Below are 16,717 nucleotides of genomic sequence, written 5' to 3' on the forward strand. Positions count from 1 at the left end.
CCGTTGGTCCTGGCTGAGTCATGGAACCAAGAAGACTGGCAAGTACCCCCAGGAAGCTCATATCTTGCAGAAACTCAACCTAGCCCCAAGAATGATTGCTACCTCTGTGTGGAAAATAAACAAGGCAGGTACGACATCATGATTCCATTTTATTCTAGCAGAATAAGGCTTTATGAAACTAAATTTTGACGAGGCATCCAAAGGGAACCCAGGAGAAGCGGGGTTAGGGGGTCTATTTCGGGGCCCCAGGATAATACGAGGTTCATCTATGCAAAAATATGCGGGATAGCAAGTAACAATGAGGAAGAGTTTGCTGCAATGCGACAAGGTCTCCTAATTATTGTCAAACTGACGTACTGAAACTTAGAAGTGGAAGAGGATTCAAGCTTGGTCGTAAACATGATGGCAAAACTAAACAATGGCACTAACTCGGATAAACTAAGCCAGAGTTGGAGAACTGCGAGACTCATCCAAGAGATAGGGGAGATCATTCCTAAATTTGACTACATCTAGGTGAGAGACGTCAAGAGGGAAGGAAACAAAGGGGATGACTTCTTGGCTAAGAAAAACTATAGTGTTATAATTATAATATTATAGTTTTTCTTAAATCTTGACGATGTGTGAAGTGTTATGAGATAAGGCTTTCAATGTCTCTAATAAATTAATGTCTATCCACATTTATTATCCATTTATTTTATGTTTTTAAAAAAAAATATTTTTTTGAAATTTGTCATTCTAAACCTTGTCTACCTTTTTATCTCTATTTAACATTTGTCTGATGTTTACACACATGGATGTTTTAGGACGTTATCAAACAGTTAGCCTTTAGAGATACCATCTGCCTCCTTTTCCTCCACGTATGAAACAGGTTCTACCTATGGGTTGTCCGAAATTTTCCAGTGGCCAAATGGCAGAGGGGCACTGCAATCACAATCAATTAGTTACAGTAATACCTGATTTCTTCTCGTTTTAATGGTTATAATGCACCGTGTGTGGGTGGTGGAAAAATCTGTTTCTGGGTGGATGAGATTATTTGTTGGATACGTCGAAGGAATTAGAGGTGATGGTATCGTCAAAGGAGTACAGATGGTCATCAAAAATAATAGAAGTAACGAGGGATCCAGCATCAACGGCATGTGGTGCTTTCTGTCCATGTGTTTTGTTTGGACGCAATGTTCATAGCATTACAGACGGCGATGTCTCATTCTTAAGGTAAATTTCTAATTCCTTAGCTGTTTCAGGAATTTTCAAAGAAATAATTCCCCTTATCCTTTGATACCAACTTTCAGAATTAAAAAGCCAATACTTTAAGCTTTCGTAGTGAAAAGGCTGCCATCTTTACATCTATTGGGTTGTGCTGGGGATTTTTAGCTCTTCTTCAGATTGTATAGATTCTAGGAATCGACCAAACAAAAAAAATTGGTTGGTTAGTTACTTGGTAATATCCAATTCATGGGTTTTGAATTCTTGACCTAAACATGCTCCAGAAGTGATGTTAAAAAGTTCCTCCGCTTTGGGGTTGGTTTTCAACTCATCAATCTTCGAGAAGTGCCTTGGATTTAGGGTTTTGAAACTTTGACATCATCAATAAGTGATGTTAAGAAGTGCCTTGGCTAACATCATCAAGAAATGCCCCGGAATTAGGGTTTTAAATTCTTGATGCCCCGGAATTAGGGTTTTAAATTCTTGATTTTGAACTCTTGACCTTAACATCATCAAGAAATGCCTAGGATTTAGGGTTTTTGAATTCTTGAACTTAAAGGTCTGGGCTTTAGGGTTTTGAGTTCTTGACCTTAAGATCATCGTAAAGTGTTTGGACTTTAGGGTTTCAAAATCTTGACCTTAAAATCATACGGAAGTGCCTAGGCTCCTAATTTTACATATGGTCTGCATTTTCAAGTGTTTATGTTGAGCACGAACGTGTGCCTGCGTAGTCTATTATGTTTTAATGTCAAAAATCTTAGTCAGGAAATGTACCTGGTCAAAGATGGAGCTGCACGTGTTTCCCTGCGGTCAAAATCTTCACCGGGCATCTGTTTTTAGTATGAGTTGCAGAATCTCCTTATGCTTTGATTTAAAGAGTTATTTATCATGTCCTAGTATTTACCATTTTGTCTTCTAAATAGCCTTTTGCATTTTCAAATTCTTTATAATTCCCAAAGTCTCCTTACGTTTGTGTAGTGTTGGTGCGCTCTTGATGAACTGTGATAAATCTAAGTCCCGAGTTCCCTGAATGATTCATATTGCCTATATTTCTTTGGTTATGATAGAACTTTCGTGAATTGTTTCAGATTTATGAAAGTGATTTCTATAATTACACCAACAGATAATAGAATAGCTTAGCTTCTGCTCTAATATAGTGTAGCTGTTTTGTTAAGTAAAAACTGGTAAATCACAATTGTGGGATTAATTTTACTTATTTCGTGCTTGGATGCAGAGCATGCATGACCCATCTTCTTCTCGGTGGATGCTGGGGAGCAGCTGCATGCTTAGTGTGTGGACCAATTGGGTACTGGTTCACATGTTTGCCATGTTATTCGGCTCCATATAGAAATCAACTCAGGAAAAAAAGCGGGCTGCCTGAGATGCCATATTCCGATTTTGCAACTCATTTTCTTTGCCATCCTTTTGCAGTGTGCCAAGTACTCACTAGTTTCTGTCTGATCCTGTTGCAAACATTGGTTGTTCTGTGCCTCTTTGTTGTTGTTTTCCTTTACAAACCCATAGTTGCTCATCTTGGATAAAGCATTTGAATTCATATAATAGGTTTTAGATTTTTGTGTGGCATTTGGCTTCTGTAGGAATCCAGAGAAATAAAGTATACTCAGTCGCAGCGTGTCCCTGGACCAAGTGAAAGCACAATCGACAGGGGGCCAGATGAAACTGTAGCTCATCTAAAAGCTGTCCAAAAAATGGAAAGATGAGGTACACTGAATTTTTTTAGCCAGATTAAAGTTAGGGAAATTTGAGCATGTTTTTGTCAATCTAAGAAAAAACTGTCAAACTTCATAATTTTGGGTATTTTAGAAGTTTTTGATGGTGCTCAATTTATTTTCACAATAATTTTGAATTTTTTTTATCTAACCTACTTCACGATTCAAATACTGTCTCTACAAGATATTTTGAATTTTTTTTATCTAACCTACTCCCACTGACATTTATCTGGAAAATTAAATCATGTTTTAGATCTGGTTCTGATACCCTCCCATACTATAACATTTATAAGCTAAATCAAAATTGCTTGTTCTAGCACAGACAAATTAAATTTTAATATTAAAAATTAATTTTCCTTTTTAAGACAGTATTATTATTTTTAATAGAAAATTAAATAAATAAATTTTAAATTTATTATTTTTAATTAAAAACAAATAAATTTGTGTTTAAAAGAATTTTTAACTATAAAAACTAAATTTTACCAAAAATGTTTAAAAAGTTTTTTATTTTGAAAATTAAATTTTACTAAAAATAAATAATATATAAATATAACTTCAAGAATTGTAACTATAAGTTTTTCTTCTTAGTTTTTAATTTTTATATTCTTATTTTTAATTTGGATATATAAGTTTTTCTTTTTTTAATTTTATATTCTTATTTTTAATTTTTATATTCTTATTTTTAATTTGGATATTTTAAATAGTGATGACATAATGCCACATATAATATATTACTTTTTATATTTAAAATAACTTTTTAAATTTAAAATAGAAAATTATATTTAATTTATAAAAATATATTTTTACATGATTAAGATATTTTATATATTGTTAAAGATCGAAATAACCGTGAAACCCACCCATCATTCACGTTTGTACGCAATGTATTCACATTTTTGTGTATATTATGGTCTGTTGAGTTTAAAGCTGCACTGCGTTTTCGATAGCTTATAATTTTCTCGGTGTTAAATAAAATGATGTGATACGTTTAACTCAGATTTTGTAGAGAAAATAATTATTATTAATATATGGTTTTTAATAAATTTTGTAGTAGTCTATAACGCGACTTTTTGAAAGTCTTTCTGGCAGATTTTTCCGGTCGAAATCCGGCAGGAATTTATTGGAATCGCAAGTTTGATAGCTAGTTTCTGCACAATGAAAGCGTCCCAGGGGTTTTTCAGGGTGCTGAATCCAAATATGCAGTTAAAAAACCATTTTAACTGCAAGAAATCAAGATTTGACTCAATTTCTTCCGCCGGATTCCGTCACCGGATTCCGTCACCGGAATCTTCAAAAAGTCGCATTATATAATGAGTATAGTTAATTATATATTTTAATGTTTATGGGATTTTAAATAGATGGTAATTAGATGTAGTGTTATGATAGTTTTATTTAGAGAATTAAATAAGGGAAAAAATAATTATGTAATTAATGTGATATTTTTAATATTTTGGGTGAACACATCAGAAGTATTGAGGTGTTTAATATTTTGGGCGAAAACATCACAAGTATTGAGGTGTCTAACGTTTTGGGTGTGAATATATCATTCATTTTTGGGATGAATTTATTCTTATTCTTATTCAGCCCAAATAATTTGCAATTACAAATTTATAATTACTAATAAGTGTTCTAGTCTAAATTGGGATAAAACACATAAAATTATGAAGTTATAATAAGTGTTCTACTCCAAATTAGGACAAAACACATAAAATTATGTTGCAATTACAAATTTACAATTACTAATAAGTGTTTTAGTTTAAATTGGGACAAAACACATAAAATTATGAAGTTATAATAAGTGTTCTAGTCCAGCTTGACAAAACACATAAAATTATGAAGTTATAATAAGTGTTCTAGTCCAAATTAGGACAAAACACATAAAATTATTAAGTTATAATAAGTGTTCTAGCCCAAATTACGACAAAACACATAAAATTATGAAGTTATAATAAGTGTTCTAATCCAAATTAGGACAAAACACATAAAATTATGAAGATAATAAGGCATAACTTTGTTTATAAATATCTTATGATGGTGTTAAAAACATTATTTTATAATCTAGAGTATATTATGAGGATATTAAAAAAAATATATAAACTAGTAATATTTTAATGATAACTTTTCCACATAAGTTCAAGTCTTATTGTAATTTCCACATAAGCTATGATAACTTTTACACCCTTTAGGTTGTTATTTTTTCTTTGTTTTAGGTTGTTATTTTTCCTTTGTTGCAACATTTTAAAAGTAAATTCAGTTTACCTGTGCACCTTTAGGGGCAATTGCTAGTAATAATAATTATAAAAAGAATCATCATTATAATTTTGACTGTGTTTATTATCCCCTCCTCCCCTTCTTGTTTTTTCTTATTGTTCACCTGATTAGACACACACACACACTATTGATTCTTTTACATAATATTAAATATTTTATACTCTTTTTATTATATTATAAAATATATAATAATTCATTCAATAAATAAATATTATCTTATCTAACCCCACCACTCTTTTTATTATTTTATTAAATTTTTGACATTTTATAATATAATTTTTCGTTTTTTTTTTTTCGTCGAGATCCGAATGATGGAGGCTCTGACGGCGTTTCGCAAAGGATTAGGTTAAGCCGCAGACCGCAGCCGCAGGACCACAATTAGGCTACAGATCGGGAGCAGGGCAACAAACTGTCAACAAATCGACCGCGGAAATCGATAGGGAAGAGGTCATCAACCGTCATGGAAGGCCAACAGGTAACGGACCTCGTGGATTTCACCGAGGATCCGTTCGAGGGACAGCTAGTATTCCAAAACCCTAGCCTAGTTACGCCGGGTTTTGCTCCACCGCTTTCTGAGGGGTCACGCGCACAGGATGTTTTTCCGGTGGTCTCTCTGCTGGAACTCGAAACCTCAACTATCGGTTTGGAGGCACCGCCTCTCTCCCCAGGTACTGCCCTCCTTCTCACTTCGCTCTCGCCCGATGCTCTGATTTTCGACCCTATCTCCTCCCCGCTGCCTGGCACTCCAGAGGTTCAAGCGAATCAAACGGTTAACGCGCCAAACCCTAGCCCAGATACAAGGGTAAAATCTTCTGGTTTCTTCGGCACCCCCACGGTGAATGTTAATCCCCCGAAACCCACAATTCTGACTGGGGTTTCAAACCCGTTGGTTGAACATCCATCGGCACCTCGCTCGAAGAAACAGAAATCAAAGTGTGTAAGAGCAACCACGAAAGACATCACGGTAGAGTTCGGCAACCCTGCGGATTTTGAAGAAACCATGGTTATAGCACGTACAGTGCTGGTTGGACATGTGCGGGGGCGCACATACACGACGGAAAGGTTGAAGCGATGGGTCAAGGAAATATGGGGAGGCATGTTCACACAGATGCCAGCAGTCCGGGTTCTCCCACGAGGATGGTTCTCCCTTCGCTTCGCACATGAGGGGCACACGGACGCTGTACTCGAAAAATTTTGGCACATAGAAACAACACCAGTCCTATTGAAGCGATGGAGTCCGCTCTTTGACCCCGAGCGAGAACAAATTGCAGCGGGGCCACTGTGGGTTCGGTTGCCAGGATTACCTTTGCAATTATGGAGAGATGAAGCATTTATCAGAATCGGCAATGCCTTAGGCACATACTTGGACCATGACCGATCCTTTATTGACTCAGGGAAGCAAATGGTGGCTCGAATTCTGGTGCACCTGGACACCAGAGAAGGCTTGGAAGAGAAAATCACCCTGAAATTGGGAAAGTACAGGTGTTCACAGATTCTGGACTATGAAGGAGTCCCCTTCCGCTGCAATCGGTGCCATCAAGTGGGACACCTCTACAGGGACTGCCCACTGATCAATAGTCCTATCAGCTCTCCAAAGATCTCGCCCATCGCATCCAGAGGGAACTCTCCACTCACTCCACAAGCGGCCCAGAAGCAAGCAGATCCAAAAGGCGACATGGAGAACCCTGAGCAGATCAAGAAGGACGTGCCCTCACCTCCTATGACTCGGGCTTGGGCAACAGCAGCAGCCGCACAGGCATCGGGGAACATAATATGGAGGCTGACAAACTGTCCAAGGAGGCCGCGCTAATGGATCGTGGATTATGGGAGATCATCGAAATTTTGGATCAGCAAGAACGAAAATTCTATCATCGTCCTTATATAGACCCGGGATATCCTACAGCGGGTCTACCCCCTACTTAACATATCGAAATGACAGCAGCATTACAGATCACAGTCTTTTGTATAGTCTTTTTTTGAAAAAACTGAAGGGAGCTGAAAGGCAACAAATCATTATACAGACAAAAACAGGATTGCACAAGTGTTTATAATCAGACAAATGAACAATGTAATTTTTTGTAAAATGTACAGATCCACAACGATCAAATGGCATATGCGAAACGCATCTACATATGTAATCTTTTCATATTAATGAAAACTTTACGGATTTTTCCAGAGGAAAAAAAAATAATATAAATTTTCGTCGGACAAGGTAAACACCCACAATATGAATAACTGTGGAAATATCCACTCTTAAATTAGGCACATTTGCATTGGAAAATCTCCACTCTCAAATTAATGCATGAGTTAAGAATATTTGCATGATAAAACATGTTACAATAAAAACATAGTAAAAACATGTTACAGTAAAAACATAGTAAAAACTTCAGACAAGGTAAACACACACCCACACCCACACATTCTGTTTTAAATTGAAAAGTAGATAGAATAAATCTCAACCCTTTGAGCATAGCTACCTTTGAAATATCTTCTAAATCTCAACCCTTTGAGCATAGCTACCTTTGAAATATCTTCTCTTTAGAAGACGTTGAGTTCGAGATTAAGCAACTTGCTAATGAGAAACACAGGGATATTGAAAGCTACCAAGTTGAAATTATCATAATGGCAAGGTCTATCATCATTCCTCGTATACACAAACTTAGCTCTACCTTTGACATAAATCTCAACCCTTTGAGCATCTACCTTTGAAATATCTTCTCTTTGGAAGACGTTGAGTTCAAGATAGGTCTATCATCATCCCTTGTATACACAAACTTAGCTACCTTTGAGATAAATCTCAACCGTTTGAGCATAGCTACCTTTGAAATATCTTCTCTTTGGAAGGCGTTCAATTCGAGATTAAGAAACTTGATAATGAGAAACATAGGGATATTGAAAGTTACCAATTTGAAATTATCATAATGGAAAGATCTACCATCATCCCTCGTATACAAAAACTCCTCCTCAATTCGAAAGTGAAACAATGTTTCCCTAAGCCTTGGGTGCAAAGTCTTATTCTGCCTATCTTTAAAAGTGGGGATAAACATGTTCTCTCTAAGTATAAGGCTATCATGATTAGCTATATTTTATCAAAGTTGTATGGACTCATTTTGGAAGTGATAATTGTTCCTCCCTAGCTAAGATTTGTTGTGACTAGGCTATACGAAAATTTTATTTCCAATATCAAGACCATCGACCATCGAGGGTTAGTTAGAAGAAGTTAGAAGAGTGTCTATAAGTTGAAAAATGTGATGGCACCTGGCTCACTAGCATGGTCATTACTCTTCTCCTTTATGATATCATTATTTTAGCTAGGAGCCATAACAATCTCAACAAGAAACTCGAAAACCTCCAACATTACTACTTTAAGATGGGTATGACACTTAATAGATACAAGACTAAATTCATGGTAATTAAATCCAAAAAGAAAAACTATGATAATTTCATTTATGATAATAAGTACTTAGAAATTTTCTTCATTAAAAATATTTGGGAATCAACATTCATCATCATCATTAGCTAAATTGGAATTACAACATTGAGAAAAGGTTAATTGGAGGTTGGAAAGCTTATTATGGGATTGAAAATTGAGAAAAGGTTAATTGGAGGTTGGAAAGCTTATTATGGGATTGAAAACAATTCTAAGTCGATTTATCTTTGGGCATGGAGTAGAAAAACGTTATTCTTTGAGACTCTTGTTGCCCTTGTTATCTTTTGGGGTTTTAGTATATCTAGAGAATCTGGGGGGAATTGAGTTGATCCAAAACCAATTCATAGCCTACAATCTAAAGATTAAAGGAAATACTCCCTACCCTATCCTCATGATTGAAGTTATCATTTCCTCCATTGAAAGCGTGACTAGGATTAGGTATCTCATGTATAACAAGAAGTTATACAGTATGGAAGCTAAGAGGTATCCTAAAAGTTCTTCTAATTCAAGCCAAAGCCCCCACCTCTAGCTCAAGCAAAGTGAGTCTGGCATAAGGATACCCAAAGACCATTGAGAGGTAAAGGAGGAGATCATCTTGAAAAATAAGGACAATATTAAAAATATCATTATTTCCAAATTTAAGGATAAGTTTCGGGACAATAAAGAGCTAGAGGGAAAAATGAAGCTGAGGTATTATAAGGAGATGATCAACACCATTTTAGAAGACCAATATTATCTGATATTATCTTTCTGTCTTGACCAGTGCTAAGAAGAAAATGAAAATTTCCAAGATTAGAGCTAATTCTCATAAGCTTGAAAGTGAGATTGGGAACCGGTGTATCCCTAAGGAACCTTGGGATGAAAGAGTTTGTCACCATTGTGATACTAAGAGAGTTGAAGATGAAAACCACTTTCTCTTGGATTGCCCCCACGTTACTATTTTCTTGAAGCTCTTACTCACATATGTTCTAATTTTCAAAATCTTTGCCACACTAGTATTTTCTTGAATCTCAATTAATCTCCCGCTCTCTTATCGTATGATAGACTATATAAATTCTTATATCTAAATTAAACATCTCACAAAAGCCTAAACTCACAAAATCATTATCATCTCTACTAAGAATATTCTAAAATATTGTATAAAGATTATATCCTACCATATACCCAATAATTATTAACAATTAAATTTAAATTATGGAAACCCTATTCTAAAATAAACATATCTATCAACATAACTAATTAAAAAATAATAATCAATTGATTTATTTTTTTAAATTATTTTTTCATATAACTATTTTAGCAATTTTTTTATTAATATTATTTTATTTTATCCCAAACAAATTACATTAAACTATTCTATTTAATTGAATTTAAATTATAAATTATAAAAAAAATAAAAAAATAAAACAACTTCCTTAAAGGCTAAAACAATTAAAAACATTCTTTCATTTAAATTTAAAAAATATTTTAATATCATGAATGAATAAATAAAATAAATATATTATAAAAACAATATCAGGTTAAATAAAATAAATATATTATAAAAACAATATCATGTTTAACGGGCAGTCGTGGTTCTTTTCATGGTGCATTGTATTATTAACAGTAAATAGAATAAAATATTACTATATGTCCAAAATGCATAATAAACATATCAAATAAAATATTTAAAGAGCAATTTTTTTTTAATATGTGAACGATTTCGATATCATTTTTTTTAATAAATAAACACATTAAAAGCTTTAAAAAATATTTTAATGATAAAAAATATTTTAATATATATGGAATATTATTTCCATATAATTGTTTTAGTATTTTTTTTTGCTATTAATGTAAATATTTTAAATATATTGTTTGTGGGACTTTGGATTGAGAATGAATAGGTATATTGTAAAGGTATTTTTTTGCCATAAGTTACTCCTGTTCTTTTTCTAAGTTTTTATGTTAAGGTTTGTTGATTAATGAGTGGTTTCTAGTGGATTTTAGTTTTTTGGCTTTGGTTTTCTGAACAACATTATAATGGTGGGTGCCTTTTTTTGGCCTTTGTATGCTATTCTCTTTTATGTTCTTCAGTGGACATTCGTGCTTGTTCTTGTTGGGTTATTGTTCTTCATTGCTTCATGGATTAGGGTTTGGCTTTTTCCTGGCTTTGGATGGTGGATGTTGTGTGCTCAATTCACTGTTGGGTTTTTTTAGAGAAGTTTGAGCTCCCCATATGCAAATGCAAAATGTATTTCTTTTTTGGTTGAAGCCCATGATGAATGGCTACGTATTGTTGGGCTATTTTTGGTGCTTCTTCTTGGGTTATTTTGAGAAGTTTGAGCTCTCCATATGCAAATGCAAAATGTATTTTTCTTTTTGGTTGATACCCATGATGGATGGCTGCCTATTGTTGGGTTATTTTTGGTGCTCTCTCTGGGTTATTTTGAGAAGTTTGAGCTCCCCATATGCAAATGCAAAATGTATTTTTCTTTTTGGTTGATGCCCATGATGAATGGCTATCCATTGTTAGGCTATTTTTGGTGCTCCATGTTGGGTTATTTTGAGAAGTTTGAGCTCCCCATATGTTGATATAAGTCATATGAAATATGAAAAGTATATACATCTTTTTGTTCTAATAGAAAATTATTAAATTTTTTGTTATTAAAAAATTGTATAAGTGTGTGCAATTTTTGTAAATTAATTATAATAGATTAAATTATAGGTAAATTTAAAATGCTTATAAAAAAAAGTTAAAATGCTTTAAAAATCAAATAAAAAAAATAAAAGTGGTAAAAATGAATGGTGAGAATTGAATATAAAAAATGTTTGGTATTCCTGACTAAACTCTTTTTTTTTTTCAGAGAGAAAAAACATCATAGTTTATATTAAGAGAATAGAAAGTTCAGTATACATACAAAAACCTATAGCCAATGGTTCCAATAAATGTCCAGAAAAAACAAAATCTAAAGAGTTGTTCAGTGCATTTTACCGATTGTCCAGATACTGGAAAAGAGATCCAGTCGAAACATAGTACTTACAATAACAAATTTTAAAAATTGAAGTCACTGAAACTTATATGAAGAAGCACAGAGATACCATCAATAGATAATAGAATGCCATAAAATCAGCAGTGACCCAGGCTCAAAAGAAAGCACATGAATGGAGACCAGCAGCCCAAAACATCAAGTCAGTTCGAGAGTTCCGAAACCAGGAGCAGAATAGAGTCCAGGGGATCCCTGGATTCTTGAAAGATTCGGGCGTTCCTCCATTTCCATAAGAACCAAACGACCATGACAAACAAGGAACGCCAGGATGAACATTGTTCGCTCCACCATTTGAACGCTTCCTGTACAGTAGAAAAGACCTGGTAAGGAAAACCAAAAGACAAGGACAATGCATACCAGATGTGAAGAGTTGTGGCACATCAGAAAAACATGTGAGCATTTGTCTCAGATTCGGAGTGACACATAGAACATCTGCCCGGACCAAGCCAGCCTTTCCTTTGGAGGACCTCCCAAGTGAGATTCCTGTTTGAGAAGACCAACCAAGAAAATAATATCATTTTTAGTGGGCATGCCACCTTCCATATTCTAAGAGGGTAGATCAGATCGGTGCTTGATGGATGGCAGACAGTCATTGCAGCATATATATCCTTGACCCGAATAGGCGGAGATGAATCCGGAAGGGACCATGTCAGATCATCCTTATTACCAGAGCGGAAAACCCCTTTGCTGGAAAGGTTCTGAATCACTGAAGTCCAAACAGGTCACATGGAGATAGGCAATGATAAATCCTCCTCTTCCATCCATTCAGGGGATGAAGATGACCATGATTTAATCAACTTATCCCATGTGAATATACCTTTTGAATGGAAATGGGAAATCAGTCTGTGGGGGAGTAGAGACTCCAAACCATTAACAATTGGATCAATACCAATGATGATACTTGAACCTGAAAAAAACCTCCATCGTAAATTTTCCATGAAGAAAGGTTGTACTTTCCGGAAGCTGAGCCATATAGCTTATCCTCTTTTGATACCTAATGAATTCCTTCTATACCAATAAACCATGCTTCGTCCTTTTAAATATTTTTTATGTATGACATTACTCCATGGACCAGTCCCATAAATGCCCCGATGAAGAGCTTTACAAAGAAGGGCTTTTCCAAAGATTCTCATGTTAATAAGACCCCATCCTCTTGCCTTCTTCATCTTTGAGATAGTCTCCATCTTAACTAGATGAATTTTGGACTGATAAGATCTTCCTCCCCATAAAAAATTTGCCGCTAAAGAACATATTTTATTTATAACAGATGCCGGGAGAAGATAAAGGTGAGCCCAATAAACCGCTAATTGAGATAATACAGCCTGCACCAAGATAAGTCTGCCCGCCAATGATAAAAATCTCGACTCCCATCTTGATATTTTTTGTAGAATTGATCAATTAACCATTGCAAATCCTGCTTGCGGTTCCCTTTTGCTTTCAAGGAGAAACTGAGATATTTGAATCCCTCCTTAATCGAAGACTGGTTGATGCCAAAAAGAGAAGATATCCAATACACAGTTTCCATATTTGAATCATTGTGATACAGCATAGATTTTTCCTTGTTGATGACCAGCCCAGAAGCAGCCTGAAATTTTTCAAGGATTTCGAATAAACAGCTCCATGACGCTCTACAAAGCATAGCGAAGATGAGAATATCATCAACAAAAAGGTTATGGGATAGGAAAATATCCTTGCAGATTTTAATCGGCCTACATTTTCGATCAGACACAGCTTTGTTGATCTGATTGCTGAGGGAATTCATCACAAGGATAAATAGCAATGGAGAGAGAGGGCAGCCCTGTCGGAGTCCTCTCTCTCCTTGAAAAAAGGACGATGGAATTCCATTAATTATAACTGCATAATTGACATTTTCGACACACGCCATTATCCAGTTAATGCTTTGACGTCTCAGCCCTATCTTTGCCAGCTGGATTCGAAGAAAACCCCAATCAACACAATCTCTTTAAAATAGCAGCATCAATATTGTTCGATAAAATAGAGAATAAACATTCCTGGGTCATGGCTACTGCATCCAGAATGTTCCTATCTTTTAAGAACGCATGCTGGTCACTGGAAATGAAAAAGTTTAAAACAGGCTTCATCCTCTCTGCTATGATTTTAAAAATTATTTTAAACATGATATTGCATAATGCAATCGGCCTGTAATCATGAAGTGATTCTGAACGGTCCTTTTTCGGAATGAGAACTATAAATGTAGAACTATAAATGTAGAAGTTAGGGCACTGTTTATATTTCCTGATATACGGGAGGATCCAAAATAAGTTACTTGCGTTATCTAATACTCTGATAACTTACTTTGCGTTCTCCATCCAGATTCCAAACATGTGATGCAGAATTTTATGATCAAAAAATAATATTTGCTTACGCTTTATAAGATTGCAATAGCTCAGAGCAGATAACCAAAACACACAGCCAGAAATTCCATATTCAGGGTCTAAAAAGCCAAATAAACACATGGAGAAATCCATTCTGCTCAAACATCCAATATATAAATTTACTTAGGGTTCCTCCCAGTAAGCTCATCACGAATTGACTACCAGAGTTCAACCATATGTACAATCTGGTAACGAAGTTGTTGAGTTTCAGTTAAAGACTCTGCAAGTTTCCTTGCTGCTTTCATTCTTTTCCGCGTGATACGATCCAGACGCCATTGAAGAGCTGCATTGACATTAAACGCTCGACATTTTCCCCTCGAACCAGAGCTTGAATTCGTTGATAAAAAGCGGGGACCAATTTTTTTGCAAAAATATCTCCACAAGAAAGCCAGACATCCTAAACCCAGGGATCTTGGTGGGTATCGAAGCCATCGCAGCACCAAAGGCTGGTAATGCCCACGAATTGCCTCAGCATTTCTGGAAAACCCACGAGGGCCGTCGTGTTCCAGGCGTTGCTCTACACTGCGCATGGATTCCTTTATGATGTATTCCTCCTTAAGGAATCGCAGGAACTTCCTCACCAGGTCCGCTCGTACGGCCATTTTTGGAGGTGAGTTTTCTTCTGAAGCGGCGGACTGATTGATGCAGCAAAAGGATATTTGTCAATTTACGGCCAGGTATTTTTATATATAATATATTTTCTCGATGTCTATGGAGTCTCTTGACCTTCTGCGTGCTCGAGCTTCGTTCAAGTTTTGTACTATATTGAAATTGTAATAATATCTTTAATATTTTGACACCCAACGTGTAAGTACTTAGCAAAACATATAAGCACAATCACACCCGCAATTATTAAATATATAAGCACAATTACACCCGCAATTATTAAATGTAGTTTTCAGGATGTGGTTTAATGGTTATAAGTAATTTTTAGGGTGTGGTTTAATGGTTATGAAGGGAAATTTGGTAGGGTAAAACTAGTATGCTTGTTGTAGTCTAATTTTGGGCAAGATTATGTATGCTGGTGAGAAAAAGAAAATTAGGACATATAGTTTGTAGTTAATATAGGAAAATTTTAGTCACTTTTCATTTTCCTTATTTTAAAGGTCATTTGCTATTTTTTCTCTATTTCTTTATGGGAATTTTTTTTATCTAATAATTTGTGTTATAATTTTATAAATATAATTACATAATATGAAGAGACAAAGATTTGATCACAAAAATAAAACAATTAATAAGATATTGTATTGTTAAATGCTATCACTAAAGATTACGGAATATAATTAATTGATATTGTCTATATTAACATATATATACATATATATGTGTGTTTATTTTTTATTAATATATATAATTTTTATAAATAAATTTATGAAAATATGTTTTTAATATAATAATTAGTCATCCTAAATTGAAAAAAATATATTATTCATGAAAATGGAAATAATAGAAAAAAGAAAAAGAAATAAAAGATAAAAAGGAAATAAAACTAAAAACAAAAAATTAGTAAATAATAGAAATAAAAGTTACTAAATAGCCCATAGTAAGACCTCAACCAATCACTTTACAAATAAATAATAATAATAATAATAATAATAATAATAATTGAATTTCTAATGTTAAACTATAGATAAGCCACATAAATTTTTAGCCAAAAACAAATTAATAGGCAGTCAATGCAACACTACTACCATGAGTAATAGAGTGTGTAATACTATGAGTGCTGCTAGTATTAAGTGTAATACCATAAAGTATAATAAGTGAAAGATAGTAAAAATTGTATTTATTTTTATTTAATAATTTGTATTATAATTTTATAATTATAATTATATTAAGTAAATGTTAAAAGATAATATGAATTAGTAAGTGAAAAATAGTTAATATTTAAAATTGAATTTATTGATATAAAAGAGATAAGAATATGTCAACATTTTTCATTTATAATCATAAAATAAAATTAAACTAAAAATGCTTTTTTTTAATTTAAAAATAATTTATTATATTCTTTATTTCTAAAATTTTAAATATAATTTTAAAATTGTGAGATTAGAAAAATCGAAGTATCATATAGAATGGAAAATAAAAAATATAAAAAAAATAAATATTATAAAAAATATGTAATTTCTTTTATGAAATTTTAAAAAACTAAAATATAAAAAAAATAAAAAATCATTTAAATATACTAATTTATATTTTATTATTCAATTTTCATATCATATTTTTATATAATTATATATAAATTTTTTATCAATTATTTTAAATATATAAATATTTTCATTTTGATAGTTAATTTAAAAATATCTAAAATTCATTAAATTTTAAAGACTAACTAAGTCTTTAAAATAATGAACCATCACAAACCATAACTACATAAAAACTCCTTTTCAAAACCATGACTAATAAAAACTGCTTTAAGATTTCATGAGGAAAATGCCTAAGAAATAAATAAATTAACTAATTATTCAGTGTCTTCTATGAAACGAACTATGTTATTGCAAATAACAGCAATACCGACATTATTATATAGAATAGTAATGATATTATTTATGCAACTGTGAGTTCTACCTCGATAGAAAATAGGAACGCTGATATGTAAAATAAATATGATTAGCCTAGGCAATTCTAAGTTATACCAGTACGGTGCACACAGATCAATCCTTA

General features: G+C 33.5%; 1 protein-coding gene across 1 annotated transcript; it reads left to right on the forward strand.

Moving 5' to 3' along the window:
- Window positions 1–1,063: 1,063 nt before the first annotated feature.
- Window positions 1,064–2,924, forward strand: LOC149149319 (cell number regulator 5-like). Its single transcript, XM_089441626.1, has 3 exons — window positions 1,064–1,212; window positions 2,438–2,642; window positions 2,802–2,924. The coding sequence occupies exons 1-3, from the start codon at window positions 1,064–1,066 to the stop codon at window positions 2,922–2,924; spliced, it is 477 nt and encodes a 158-aa protein (XP_089297752.1).
- The last annotated feature ends 13,793 nt before the right edge of the window (window positions 2,925–16,717 follow it).

This window comes from Pinus tabuliformis, chromosome 9 (assembly GCF_031772625.1).
Source record: "Pinus tabuliformis cultivar Carrire ecotype Pingquan chromosome 9, CPIR1, whole genome shotgun sequence".
Classification (NCBI taxonomy): Eukaryota; Viridiplantae; Streptophyta; class Pinopsida; order Pinales; family Pinaceae; genus Pinus; species Pinus tabuliformis.